This window comes from Opisthorchis viverrini (genome assembly GCF_000715545.1).
Source record: "Opisthorchis viverrini unplaced genomic scaffold opera_v5_90, whole genome shotgun sequence".
Lineage (NCBI taxonomy): Eukaryota > Metazoa > Platyhelminthes > Trematoda > Opisthorchiida > Opisthorchiidae > Opisthorchis > Opisthorchis viverrini.
Genome location: NW_008751743.1, coordinates 1,280,345 through 1,296,010, shown reverse-complemented (window position 1 = coordinate 1,296,010; position 15,666 = coordinate 1,280,345). Strand labels below are relative to the sequence as shown.

Here is a 15,666-nt window from a genome sequence, read left to right as displayed (position 1 = left end):
CGCGCGGTTTGATAAACCGAAGCGAAAAACTAAGCCGTGATATGCGGTCGATTGTGACTGATCCCCACCGTCACCATCATCAGCACCAGATACAGCAAAATAACTGTTGAAACCGATGCTTCACTACCTTAAAACCCCAGAGTTTATCTAATTATATGAAAAATCTTGGGGAAAATACAACAGAAAAGAGTGGATTAGGCAGGGACCTGAAGTTGGTCTGTCGGGAGCATTCTGAGGTGTTTACACCTCCAAACATTCAATCAAACAATCTGGAAAATACTGACGGCAAAAGTATAACTGGGGTCGACTGGCCGCCAATTCTCACAGTCTCCAGTGAAGAGCATGGAAGATTTCGGAGGAATCATCCTGGAAGTTCAATATGGATGCCTGAGCTCTACGTAATGTATTTCACGTCCTTCCATCAATTCGCACATTTACCCATACCGAGGTTGCATTATTCTGAAAGAGGCACGGAGAAAAAAGCCTATCTCAGCGGACTATGTTCCGGCATGTGTAACACATAGCCGGTTCACTGAATTTGGTAGCATTTCATGTTTCTGTGACGGAAGCACCTGCTGCACAACTGGGTAATTGCTTCATTAGGAAACGTTGATGCCACCTGGCAACAACAATGCCTCCGAGACATCAGTGGTCGTGAATCTGAAGACGCATCACGTCATCCGTCCGAGGCCCTGTCTCACAACCACACAAGAATACAGCTAGTACTGGGTCTCTCTGGAGACCCAGAGATCGCCGTATAAGGTTGCCACATGTGAATAAGTGCTCGTCTGATTCCCGATACTACAGCCATGTGGAAGTAATTTCAACCCCTCTGTTTCGTTTTTGGCTCCCAATACAAGTCCTAATATCAACTCAGAAATTTGCGATGAGATAAGCTATGTGCGTGAAATGCCCTGTCTGTCATAAAAGTTTTTAAAAATAACGGGAATATAGGTGTTAAGTGTGGTCAGGGTAAATTTAGCGGTACCCAAATCTCTTGAAGCACAAATTTCCATGATTGCGAAATTTCGCCCACGCCACCGATAACTTGGCATGCTTTAGAATGATCGTAAAGACGGCAACAGTAGGCCACTTCCTTGAGGGCTCACCGCTCTTATTCTGTCGTCTTTTCGTCGATCCGGAATTATACATAAACATAGAAAGGGATACTGAATATGCATTTCTTGCCCACTAGAATCGATGAACGGTGGTTTTTATTAAGTGTCTGTTGTACATTGAAACAGCTTGGCATTTAATCGTATTCTTGCATCGTTTTGCTCTCTTTCCATCAGTATATACCTATACCGCTCGGTCCGCGGACAATCGAAAGTTAAAACACACCCTTAGTAACAATGTCAAGTAAGGCACCACTCCAGATATTGTTTCAGAGATCTCGCAAACTCGCAAATATTCTCTCAGTCTACCAGCCTATGTACAATTTTCAGCCAAACGTATGGTGATTTTGGCTGTTGGCTTGTTAACCGAGTTAAGCAATTTGATTGAAAACGTTTCATTACCAATCGAGGTGCATTTTTGTGAGCGTCGTGGTGCGTAGTACACGCTTGATACCAGTTCGAAGATTTGTATTATGCACAGTAATTAGAAAAAATAAATCTTCCTTATTCCTTGAAAACAGGGGACCAAGCTATTTTGACAAATGTTTTTGTTTCTGGAAGATGTTTTTTCCTGAGTTCGGAAGACAGACGTAAACAGACTGATTTCATCAAATTTATTGAAGTCAAGAAAGTCAGTGACTTTCTTTTCTCAGTGTTCTCAACATCTTTAAAAAATGAACGATTTTGTTAAGCACATATCCGTTATCCAAAATCCGTCACTCTGCTAGCTGCCTCACCGCCAGTTAATGTAAACCAGAAGGATTTATATTTTGCAAGGTCCTTTCGATTCACCGGATAGTAAGCATCCAAAACCTGTCAGCATATACTTTAGCGAGCAGTTTGGCTGACCAATGAATGAAGTGAGTGGTCATTGGATGCCCAAGGAGCTATAAGGATATTTATTGAACTCAAATTACGATAGCGGCATCAGCAATTCACATACGACTACATAAATATTTAACCCAACTAGGAAATATTGTAAGTTTGACGCGTATTGACTGATTTATTCTGTCACTTTTGTAGTATGTTATTTTCTACCTCACAGTGTTACGACTGACGAAGTACTGTGTAATCTGTGTAATCTAATCATAGTGAGACAGAGTATTTCCGACTTTATTAGGGATATGATTAAAGACAGTCAATGCCACTTGCCCCAACAACTGCAGACTCCCCAACATTTTAGGGAGCTTGTCCACATGCGCCTTGGTAAATATAGAGAACAGGCCCCCATGAAGGTTGATGTTAGGAGTAAATGAGCTATCAGTAGTTATGGTATAGGTGGGTGAATTTCGAAACCACAAGTACATCATTAGAGCACCTAAAGCCCGTAAACTTAGTTGAGAAACAAAATCAGTGCCTAGTTTATTGTGTTGACCGGAGGTCCATATGAAACAACAAGCCAACTGTAACTTACTTTATACAAGCTACAAACATGAACAGAAGGACCCCTTTCCTGGGTTGAAACGGGTAATGCGATAGGCCACTCAGAACATCGTGGTTCACAGGAGGAAATTTCCAGATAAATGGCGATTAGTTACTGATGAAAAAGAATTCAAGCAAAAGCTGATCATCCTTAGCCTGATGTGAAATAGTTTTTGCAACCTTTGCGGTACACTGGATGCAGAAAACGAAAATTCTCATACACGGGTGCAAACAGCATTGGACAAGAGTTGCTCTGTCTTACGGCTGAAAGTCCTCATTCATTTTGAATTTTCCCCATTTTCTGCGATCATCTTGGCAAACTCATCCCCTAAACTAATGTCACTGATTTACGTGTGCTGCTTGGTCGACATGCGTTACTCCCCTTCCGAAATAGCACGTATAGACTGAAGGAAATGATGAGGAATGCAGTGACCCATTACACAGCTAATAGTTTCTACCGCTATCACCTAAACTTGCAGAACGTTGTTTTTCAATATGACTCTTTATGTATAGTTTCTTTGTCATGATAGGCCTAGTTAAAATATCAAAATTATCCCCTTGAGACCCCATTCACACAAGAACACACGTCCAATAGATCGCGTACTTCTTCCGAACTGGCAACAGGATGGGAGAAAAGGGCGTTGAGTATACGGTGGGAAATAAAGCAGAACATACTGACAAACATGACATCTTGCAGAACGTGTAATTAGAAAGGGCATCATATTCGAATCTGCCTATGCAGGACATTTATTTGTATGCGTTGTGTCTATTGGACAACAATGGTTGTACGTGGGTGAACCAGCTTAAAAATGAACGCTGGTGATCTAAGATAATATGCTTTACTCTATTGCGTGGACAGCATTTATGCTTGGAGCACGATATGAATAAGCATTTGGATACTGAATGGACTGTTCCCCCTGTGGCGCATTCTTAACGGAGATCACAAGGTCTTTACTTAGCTATTAGTCATTCTGCTCTACAAACATGCTGTAAATATGAATAGTACTGCGTACGTAATCCATGCTAAAGGGAAGTCCAAATGTAGCTAACACAATGATGAGAACCTTCATTGTGACTGGTATAGTTTTCGTACTTGTTGGGGTACCTTAGTCATGAGCTTCTTCCTATCCATTACCCATACAAGAGTCCCATTTTTCTTTCGATTGCGGCGGATAACAAAACTGACGTCGCTTCAGATTTATTCAAATTCATTCAAATTAAGACCTAATCAAACTTATTCACATTTTTGCCGTATCCGTAACTGTAAGAAATCTCTGCGAGGCCCTCCAACATAAATTTGTGATAATTCGTAACAGGTGCAGAGTTACTGTCAACTAAATCACAATTTCTGTTTCGAATTAAGACCAGTCTAGTAGACTAACTTACGCAAATGTCACGATTGCTCAGAAAACTTATAGTAGCCGGGATTTTTGTGGAGAAAGGGTGTACAAACCGCTGCCTGCAACTTCGCCACAGCTGCCCCTTTTATTGGAAAGTTGAATTGCCATTATTTTAGGCGCAGTTCGATCTACAAACTGCCCCCTTTGTCTTTTAAAACACTACTTGCCGAATATTTTGTAAGTTGTTTTCTTGAGCTAACCTCCTTCGAAGCTTAGAAGAGAACGTTCACAGAACACCACAGACAGCCATCTTCGTAACTGAAAGTCAAGTAATTGAATACAATACAGTTATGGTTGGATGACCACTACTTACAGTGATTTCAAACTTGCTTGACTCATTTTAACCACAATAATTACTGTTAACACACTGAAATATTGCCATGGGAAGAGAGGCTGGTGCTTGAAATGCTGTTTATAGTGAAACATGTGTGGTTTGACTGGTGGGAAAAGGACAAAGAAATTGTCCATATACGACCAGATTTATTCGTTTGATACCGTCTTTTAATTAATTTTATGAAAATTTGATAGCGAAAAGTGCATTCGTAAGTTCGCCATGTGCTATCCGCTAAGTGATTACTGGGGAATGTAGGATGTGCAAAAATGTATAAATTGTAACCGAAGGTTTTTACTATTTGTTCCTAATCAAAGTCATATGGGCCCAAATAACAGATACAAGCATTTTTTTTACAAATATGAGAGATTTATTTTTTACTAATCCTTCCTGCACTGAATAAGCCATTCAAACAAAGGTACCTAATTTCCCAAGACATATGATCAGTTGCTGATAGGTCTTGTTCTAATCTCCTCCCCCAAATTTATTTGTTTCAGAAGCACTGCTTTGAGAGAAGTTGAACAGATAAACTGTATGACTGTATTCATTATCACACATTTTCTCTGCACCATTACAGCTTACTTCACTGGGAAGATCCATCCGGTTTACTTAGGACTGAATGCACTTGAAATGGACAGTGCTACGATGCAATGAAGAGCAAACATGGATCATTTATCTTAAATACTTTATCCAGAGATATTGAATTATATGTGGCCCTAATAAATGGGGCAAGCCCATTTGGAAAATCTTTGCAGTGTGCTGCGACTATTCGTGCTAAACCGCTGAATGCAAATGACTTGATGTGGATGAAAGAGAAAACTATTCTTTACCTCCAGGCAAATAAAAAATCTTTGAATGCAGGTTTCATGACAGATTCACCAGATTGTTATTTATCTTATGAACACGTTCAGCAATACGATTAGTAGTAAACCTCAAAAGCAACGAAGAGAAGAATCACACGTTTCAAATTTGTTAAAAATCAAATGGAACGACGAGTCAACCTACTGGTGACTTAGGCAAAACATTTTGTTTCATCGTTATATCCGGGAGATTTTACGAGCAGACTATTCAACTGCATTGCATCTCACATTGTACAGTTTACTAAACTTACTTCTAGACAGTCTAACAAAATAATTTTATATACATAAAATCGGCACAAGGTTTCTCAAATATAGGCTGACGTCCTAGTGACAGACCACTTTCGTTTGGAAGCGCTATGTTGAAAATGAATTGTTAATGTTAGAACCTTACGCTTATGTTTTTTGATTTCTTCCATGCGTTGCTGTTTACATTTTAATGGTTCTTGACAGATACGCAGTATCAAACTACACGCGGTGAAAAGTTCAGAAAGGTACAATATTGCCGGTCATATTATTTGATGAAGGACACATTAGTTCTTGTAAAAAGAAGATTCAAGACTCCATAAAATTTACTTAGGTAGTAAAAAATGCATATATCTGGTAAATGTTTATTGAACATGGGTCGGTTTTAGTTATGAAAGAATTGTTAGTGCCAGGTTATTTTTGAAAGTGTGATTACTTCCACAACCGTCTGTTCACATTATCAGTATTTTGAGTACCTTTAAAAATAAGGAAATTGACCCCATTAGTGGAATCGATGTTTCCTCTTAATGCAAGGCTGTTTTGTGTTCTTTAAAAATAGGGGACAAAGTACCTAAATAATTTTGAGGAAAATCAGAAATTCGAAACTTTTGGCTGAATAAAAGAACAGTATGTCGCATAAATATCAACGCGTGAAATCGCTGCGAGCTGCAAAAATAAGTTCGTTAAGATGAACGGTCTCGTATGGCTGTGATATTCGCCGCCCGAACGTCTTTGCTACCTTATTGGATCACATTCCTAGGCCTTAGCTTGATTCCGTGAAATCCAAACCCGCGTGCTCGTGACTTTTCAAACTACACTGATCTGATGACCCTTCGATCCGCTTACATTAAAAAAACTGACCACTGGTTTTGTGAACAAGAGTCTATTACGTTGTAATCACACACCAGCACTGTGTGGCTGAATTCAATAACCACCGGAGATCTGGCAAATTATTTTCTTTTTTCACATCTTATTTTCCACAGATTCATGAATTACTCTGAATGTGCGGTGTGTAACCTCTCTGTGGCTGCTGCTTACTTCAATGACCCAGCGTTCGCGAAAATTGTTTTGCCACATTGGTATATGCATGCTGCACCAAGCCCCGGATATTTCTACCTTTTTGGAGTATTTGCATCAATCGTCGGTATTTCTTCCATTACCCTGAATTCCTTCATCATACTTGCTTTCAGCTTGTGAGACCTTCGAATATTATGTTGATAGTATCGTTGCTTAATATTGTTTCATGATAGTGTTTACATTTCTGTAGTCTTTATTCACAGATTTTTACACGTATGTATGCAGATAATGGAAAAGCATAATTGTATTTCATCCCCATGGTTTTAAATCCTCTGACTAAACGCAGTCGCACTGGAGTTGATCGTAATAAGGAGTAAATGCTACCCAGAATAAATCGTTGCTTTTAAGTCAGTTTTTCGGGCTTTTTAGGTTTTCATTGTTTACAAAGATGTCCACCTGCCCCGATGGAAATCAAAAGGATATTCACTTTTCTAACCATCCGGCATCCATTTTACTGCAGTCTTTATATGAGCTTCTGTTTAAAATGCAAGCACCAACTGGATCATATCGTTATCCATGTCTTATTTGTGAGCCATACTTCATTTAATGCCCACTAATCGTTCCCCATTCGAATGCAGAAAACCACCAAATGCTGTCGCACGAGAGATCTGGGCGTCTTCATCTTACTAAGTTAATCCAAAGCTCTGTATCCAGAACATCCTTTTTTTCTTCACCGAACATTTCATCAGTTCTCCACTCTTTGTATACAGAAACGGATTTGCACGCAAAACACGCCATTGGTTTACCATCAATCTGGCTGTTGCAGATTTGGGCCTTACAATAAGCTGTTGTTTCCCGATGAAGGTCATTTCAATGTTTCAGAGGAAATGGATCTGGGGAAAAGTCGGTAAGCGAATCCGGTTGGCATCTTCATGTTCATAAATCCTATGGCTAACTGAGTAATTGATATGACAAGCGTGAATTATTGTTAAGCGGCTCTTTACTTTGGCCCCATAGTACTATTGCAAGGTACGCAGCTGACGCATATGTGGTCTAGAGAAGAGACATCGATTTCTAAGTTGAGATTATTTACGTTCGAATAATTGCTACCTAGCTAGCAGCTCAGAGACTCAGTATCGTCGTGGTAATGCCTGTCGTACAAGCTTCAACCGTTCCTCTTTCGAAATGATCCGCTGAAGAGCAGAAATTCTAGCCTAATATTTTCCGACAATCCATAAAACCTCATGTCTATGAAGACGTTTTTCTTGTCAACAGCTTTATAAAGAGTCATTTCAAAAATGTACCCAAAGCCCCTTTTGCTAGCACCTATTTCANAAAATGTACCCAAAGCCCCTTTTGCTAGCTTATCCTACAATGGATTTTGTTTTCAACTTTCTACACTTTTTATCCAGGCTAAAAGACAAATGACAACTCTTTGCTGATGGACACCACGGACAAGTAAACTTTCATTTTTGAAGAGGATTGCCTCTCGTAAAAGGTATTATGCCAAATCGTGGCTCATGGCTAACTCACTGTGGTTTTCCCAAAAAAGTAAACAAAACCTCGGGGATATCTTACGGCTGGTAGGCGTGAAACATTGGTTGTGTATGCACATGTCAGATTGTATGGGGCCCGCATCTGTACATAGCGTTTATGAAGTACTACCTCCTGAACAGGATATCAGTGAATGGAGAGGTGAAGGTTTGTAGGTACCATTCTATACCTCCTTTAAATTATACACAACATACTTTCTGTTGAATCTAAATATTTCAAAAAGCTAGTAGCTGTTTAGTGAGGTCATCTGCCCCCTCGTTAATTGTACTCTGCTCGAAAGTGGCATAAATATTTCACAAAAATAATTTACAGCTAACATTGCTATATCCAAATTGGCAATAACCTTATACGTAGCGATCCGGTTTCCCTGTTCGGCACGTCTAATACACAGAAATGTGGAGGAACGTCATATGTAGAGGGCATTGGTTTTTTACTATCATATGTTGGGCGGCTAGATATAAGAGATCAGATTCTAATTTGTAAGTTTGGATTTAGTTGGAAAATCTCCCTCACTTACATGGCTCAAAGTTAAACCAGGTGGTCAGCATTAGGGAGAACAAACCAGTAAACTCTGCCCTTCATAAGTGCTGTTGGAGATCTAAGACAGATAACCTAATTAACAGACAGGCAAGCGTTGCATGTTTATCCACCGTAGATCACCGGCTGTGTGCTAAGTACGACTACTAATTCGCATATTTCAAGCACCGAGTTAAGTTGGACTTTCAAATCTCTCAGAGTACAACGTCCTTAAATCCATAATAGGCTCAAATTTTTTAACAGGCAGTTAAAATCCTGTTAGTGGCTGTACTGACAAGCTGTTGATTACTAAAGTGGTGTTTTCATTGATATCACNAGCTATTGAATACTAAAGTGGTGTTTTCATTGATATCACCTCAAAAAGCAGAATCGCAAAGTTGCCCAGCCAAACTGTGCTTCGTTTTTTGTCATTTTTGTTTTAGGTATCATTACTTTCAGCTTCCTTTGATATCTTAACACGGAAAGATACTTTGTGGAGCAATTTATCCTTCTTTTCAGGATGTGACTTTTACGGGTTTGCTGGTGGACTCTTCGGGTTCACATCCATAACAACTCTGGCAACCATTGCCTACTTGCGCTACTGGACAATCGCCCACGCTCAGCCATGGTCTTATGCGGTGACAAATCGAAATGCAACCTATGCGTTATTATTAATATGGCTGTGGTCTACATTATGGACCATTCTACCTTTCTTCGGTATAGGTGAGTACTGCATACATGTGTGTGTGCGTAAACAAACGATACTTTTCGCGCCGGCTAACTAAAATAGGCATGTAACATGCATTCGAATGTGTACTTAAAGCTGAAAAACAAAAGAACGCATGTGTATCAAAGAGAAAAGAGTATATCGTTGGTGGTAGGTCTTAACAACACGGAAGAGGAGAACAAACGTTTCTTTACATAGTGCTTCTAGCTGATCCCGGGAATTCGATGCTGAACGGTTTGCTTTTGACTTTTTGTACTGCATCGTGGAATTATCCGGCTGTATTATTGGAATTATTATTGTAAGTGTAGACAGCTTACACAAACGAATCTGGCATAGGACCTCTCCCATCCGGTCTTTAATTTAACTTGTCAAGCATTGTAGTCTAGGTATTTAACAGAGCAAACTGCATCGTAAGAAAATATATTGCGCTCGTCATTTGCAGGCTTCTTGTAAAAAATCAAAAACTCCATTCGCCGACCCTCTTGGCACGAGTATATAATGCTTTCAGAGTCTTTCGAGGTCTTTTAGCGTAGCATGTAATTCATTAATATAATCTAGCTGGAAAACAACTTAAAAATTTAAAGTTGCACGCAACGGTTGGGAAACAGTTGAGCATTAGGTGTACGTAACAAAAAGCTCGGATAACGGCGAAACCTCCCATGAATCATCCTAACCCTTTCATCAACGTTAACATCCAGGCAACATCACGCAGCTCAAAAAATCCCTTAATAATTGGGAAGTTTTGCTTGCCTCAGAGCAAGCTGAACCCTGAAGCAAGGTGGGAAAACAGTAGCAATTTTCTTTTTGAAGCCCGTGTTTGAGGCGCAATAATAACAGTTAGATCCGTTTTGGTGATGAACGGAAAAAATCCTGTGTGTCAGCTTTATTTTGCCTTGATAAATTCAGTGAGGAAAGTAACCTAAGTTACCGAAGTTGATACACAATTAGAGTGGACTGTTTTTGGATAAGCTCTGACGTGATATTACAACAATATATGATACCTCTGCCAATGGCGGCTGGTTCACCATCGTCCATTACTTGAAAATTTATGTGATTGCCATGCGTGTACATTCAGGTCGCAGAGCTTTTGGAAGATCTGGACTTAATATGCAAGTTTCATCAGACCATGGCCTACCCTTAGCTTTTTATACAATAATATATCTAAAAAATTACCAATGCAAATGACGCTACCTTGACTGGTGTCGTTAAACGTCTGCGATCAAATTGCTCAGCTTACCTCAGCCAACAAACCACTCACCATCTAGGCTATCTGAGCCACCATCATCCTGCTAAATAGCGTTTATCACCTCATGATACCCTGGTTGTTTGACTCAGTTCACCTGATCGTATTGACTTTTTCAAAGGTAGCTTGTTGACATGATTCGCCAAGTGGTGAACAACGGTCCGTTTGACGTAGTATGGATGTGACGATTGTAATGCAGGTACCTGTCTGAATGTATGGGTTTTCTGCGGATTTCCACCGAGAATCCATGGGCAGGTTTAACAGGTAACCCACAGCTCGTAATCCATAGCTCTTAGTTTCCATAGTCAATCAACTACTGCATTATTCGTTCAGTTAGTCTATGAAGGATTGTCGTTGTGTGGTTGATTTGATCGAAAGTTTTTCTCAGCGTATCTCGACAAAGAGCGTGGTGCATGGGGAGAAAATAACCGGTCACTAGAGGTGATATCATGGAAGTCCAAGCGATACTGTCAGCCTGTCTACAGAATACAGTTTTAAACACGAAATAGACATAGTTCAACAAATATCCTTCCGCTAGAGATATATCGTCACACGGAATATAGGGCAGAAATGAACAATTGCCGTTAGCTAGTGATGAGTCACGTGACTAAATATTTCGACTGGTGCAGCACATTCGTTCGCCTGGAAACATTACAAAGGAGAGATTCAGCTGGGTTCCAAGTAAGTCTCTCGAAAAAACAAATTAGTTTTCAAATGAGTATGTTTCGCTAATTTTCAACTTTTTCTTCGATTCGCTCATGTCACAGTGATGTAGCATCCAGCATTGACACAACGGCAGCCTAGGAAACAATACACTGGCTTTAGCGTCATTATCCTCACTAACAGCTGTGCATCGGTTATTTATATCATATATATATATATATATATATATATATACCGACATTGCTCACAAATCGTCCGATTTTCTGCAAAAGAAGACTTTTAATTAGAAAACTGGAATTTCGGTTTTTGTTTTGCGATAAGTATCTAGCCAGTCGTCAGCGTTTATGGCCCGCCTTCCTTTCGGCTTTTTCATTGACTAGAGATTTGATCCAAGATATAAGATAAGCGGAGGTTCTGAAAAGAATTACGCTTTGGATGGTTATCCAGTATTCGTGAAGTCAGGTGTAATCTACCGCGAATCTTCATTGGGACTTGGTTTTTGTTGTAGATTCATGAAGAATGCGTACACTAATAACAGTAACTCATGCGTAGTATTTACAGTTTGCGGAAAATGTTGCTCAGGGCAATAAATGGTAGGAACTGATTTTTGCTTTGCAGTGCAACGAATACGACGTGCAAAGTTGCTTTGAAACTACTGGTATACTTGATTGAAACATTCAAACTGCTTGACATCAGCTGGCTTTACTTGCTGCATCAACGAGAACTCACTATCAGCGCGTTATTGAAAAATACTTTACCAAACAGAATCCGACTACTTTTCTTCACAATCAGGTAGATGTGACTGGTAAAAATTATCTTGCAGACAATTTTCATTTGCAAGGGCTCCGGTCAGTGTGATATTCCTCAAACTGAACAGTGAATAACCACGTCAGCATGGTTAGCCTATTGTTTAGCGTAACTAGTGTAAATAATCATTGTAAGGCTAAGGCTTTCATGAGATAGAAATTGGTTGTAATTAGAGACCGCATCCTAAACAATGTTGCTAGGGTACCGTTCGCAACTTTCATGCAATCTTTTCCTCTTCTATCACAAAGGACGGTACGTGATGGAAGGATTTCTCACAGGATGCACATTTGACTATTTGTCCAACGATCGCTCCAGCATCATATTCAGCAGCTGTCTATTCCTCGGAGGATTTGTCTGTCCATTTGCGCTTATTTGTTTCTCTTACGCGCGGAAGAGCAAGCAAAGTTTATATCAACCGGAAAAAGTGAACAAGAAGATATGCGGTAGTCCCACAGGTAATTGGTAAAAAATGAGTAAGAAAAATAAAGGAACGAATAAGAGCAATTTATTGAGCTTAGATACAGACTGTCACTATACGACTATACGATTTGTAGTGAACACCTACTGCTGAGAGGTAAAGTCTGGTTATACATGAATCACTATTATAATCGTTTATACCGCCCCTGAGTAATCAGGTATGTTTCGGTTTCCTTCACTTTTTGTGATTGAAACCTCCAAATTAAGCTGCCAGATGCCGTTTGTTTTGCGTTTTTTATTCAAACTCGGTATAAGTTCGGTCTGACCGTAGATAAAAACGCTTTTCCAATAACTACGGATTGCAACGTGATAATCATATAAGTTTTCTTGAACTGTTTTTAAAAGGACGTATTAAACAAGGAAGAAAGCATTTTTCGATTATGAATTCTGGGCCGGAATCGGCTCAAAGAGTGCTAAAAAGATTGAGTGCCATGTGGTGTATAATATGAATTTCTTTATTATAAAGTCAAAGCATATCTTGGTGGAATAATCTGATGCAATCCGATGCTTCAGTTGTGGTGAACAAGCTTTCTCAAGGACTTCAACAACTGATCCCTAGAACTGACTGTAGAAATTCTTGAGAAACGTCGGATTGCAACAAACTGTTTCACTACTTTGTGTTTTTATCTTATAATAAAAAAATCTCACATTCCAGATAATCGATAATAAGCAGTTAACAAGGAAATTCCTTTTTACATTTATTTGACAACGTATTCATGCGCCTTATTCTTCTGGTTAGAAAAAGTGGCTTGTGCAAACGCATGCTCTTACCTAGCTAGTAAACTACTCCCTAACCCAGTGATTCGCAGACCTCCTGGGAGTTTTGCCTAACAACACTGATACTAGCTTTGATCACAGAGGTAGATGCGATATCCATGAATGGTAAAATGTGTTCTTGGTGCTCTCGGAAACTCATCTACTTTATTCGTACAAAGCTCAGCCACCGAGGTTAACATAATTCACACACAATTTCGTCAACTTTCTTCCTGAATTATAATTGGGGTGGAAAAAAAGGTACTCGAAACAACCTGGTTGCCTTGCCCCATTTTTGTAACATTTTCTTGATAGTGAGATGTACTATCTTGAGGGAGCCCTTACGTTTGATCCCAGAATTAACTTCTTGAATTTATTGGATAGACATTCGTAGTATGCACTGTATCGATTGCGCTGCAGTTACACTACCGTTTTACACAAAATGACCATAGAAATAGTAGCGCCCTAAAAATTCCTTTGCTCACATTTTCGGAAAAAAATCTGAAAAAAAGGATGTCAGCATACAGACTAACTTTACGCAGTAGACTTATAATCCTTTGAAGAAATGAGTCAGAACTTCCAAAAGAGTACAAAGCATTCTGTTTCCTCTAGATTGCGTTTTGCAGGCGCCGCCAGACATTACGCAAATGTACCGCAGATTTTAGGCGTGGTCCGAGCTGCCGGTGAATTATTCGACGGATGTTAGTGGCGTGTAAAGAGACGTGTATGCTATATACATTACGAATGTCGGTGATGTGTAGTTTTAGGCTCGTCAAAGGCTATAAAGTATAACGCTTGTACTAGGCGATCTCATGTCCACAGGAACTGTTCATAAAAAATCATGAGCTTATCTACAGAGCAACCACAAATGTTGAGGACACAACAATGAACTGAAAAAGGGATACTGAACGCAGCCCCATGGGGCCGAAAGGGTGAACTCCATAGGAAACCTCATTCTTCATCGGTGGATCCAGAATAAATACCTTCCATATTCGTGAACTTTTGAGGGAGTGTATTCACGTTGTTACACTGGGTTATACTTTGACGACAATGTAACTCTTCAGCTGGATCCATTTTGTCAAAAGAGGTTACACATATCTGCACTTATGTCCGTTTTTGATCGAAGATAGGACTTAAATACCCGTGTTTGTTGGTATATGTGCACACAAGGATTTATGCCTTGAGGAATTGTCTCTCAGCGGTTGCGCAAACCCTCTATGAGGTAGCTGGGACCAAGGAGAGTTGCTGAGATGGTCTACTAGCCCTGCTCCAACGCATGTGTTTTGAGAAACGAAACACTGAAGGGAGAGCTGTCTTCTGTTTGTTCTGGGGCCAGTAGAACATTAGGCCATTGGGACACTGAAAAGCAGCTGCGTCTCACTGAATCTCGGTACCGTTAAGGGGATGCAGTCCAAAGATTTCCAGAGAGCTGGGCCTGAAGGGTTGGTGAGATGGCTGGGATGTGTAGAAATAAGTGGAAATCCACACGGTCCCACGATGCCAATACCTGGGCTATCGCTAATTACGGTACATAACTGCTAAGGGATTAGGTAGATTTAAAAGATGAACTANCGACCCTCTTGGCACGAGTATATAATGCTTTCAGAGTCTTTCGAGGTCTTTTAGCGTATTATGTAATTTATTAATATAATCTAGCTGGAAAACAACTTAAAAATTTAAGGTTCCACGCAACGGTTGGGAAACAATTGAGCATTAGGTGTACGTAACAAAAAGCTCGGATAACGGCGAAACCTCCCATGAATCATCCTAACCCTTTCATCAACGTAAAAATACAGGCGACATCACGCAGCTCAAAAAATCCCTTAATAATTGGGAAGTTTTGCTTGCCTCAGAGCAAGCTGAACCCTGCAGCAAGGTGGGAAAACAGTAGCAATTTTCTTTTTGAACTCCATGTTTGAGGCGCAATAATAACAGTTAAATCCGTTTTGGTGAGGAACGGAAAAAATCCTGTGTGTCAGCTTTATTTTGCCTTGATAAATTCAGTGAGGAAAGTAACCTAAGTTACCGAAGTTGATACACAGTTAGAGTGGACTGTTTTTGGATAAGCTCTGACGTGATATTACAGCAATATATGATACCTCTGCTAATGGCGACTGGTTCGCCATCGTCCATTACTTGAAAATTTATGTGATTACCATGCGTGTACATTCATGTCGCAGAGCTTTTGGAAGATGCGGACTTAATATGCAAGTTTCATCAGACCATGGCCCATCCTTAGCTTTTTGTACAATAATATATCTAAAAAATTACCAATGCAAATGACGCTACCTTGACTGGTGTTGTTAAACGTCTGCGATCAAATTGCTCAGCTCACCTCAGCCAACAAACCACTCACCATCTAGGCTATCTGAGCCACCATCATCCTGCTAAATAGCGTTTATCACCTCATGATACCCTGGTTGTTTGACTCAGTTCACCTGATCGTATTGACTTTTTCAAAGGTAGCTTGTTGACATGATTCGCCAAGTGGTGAACAACGGTCCGTTTGACGTAGTATGGATGTGACGATTGTAATGC

The 15,666-nt window shown here is 39.9% G+C and overlaps 1 protein-coding gene across 1 annotated transcript in view; it reads left to right on the top strand.

Annotated features, from left to right (window-relative positions):
- Positions 1 to 6,358: 6,358 nt before the first annotated feature.
- T265_13638 (hypothetical protein) overlaps positions 6,359 to 15,666 on the top strand; it is a gene marked incomplete at both ends in the record, with an annotated part of 16,592 nt that continues 7,284 nt past the window's right edge. The window contains 4 exons of the mRNA XM_009169829.1: positions 6,359 to 6,564; positions 7,159 to 7,295; positions 8,978 to 9,181; positions 12,147 to 12,353. Of these exons, the coding sequence (XP_009168093.1) occupies positions 6,359 to 6,564; positions 7,159 to 7,295; positions 8,978 to 9,181; positions 12,147 to 12,353 (754 nt within the window). The remainder of the gene's footprint in view (positions 6,565 to 7,158; positions 7,296 to 8,977; positions 9,182 to 12,146; positions 12,354 to 15,666) is intronic.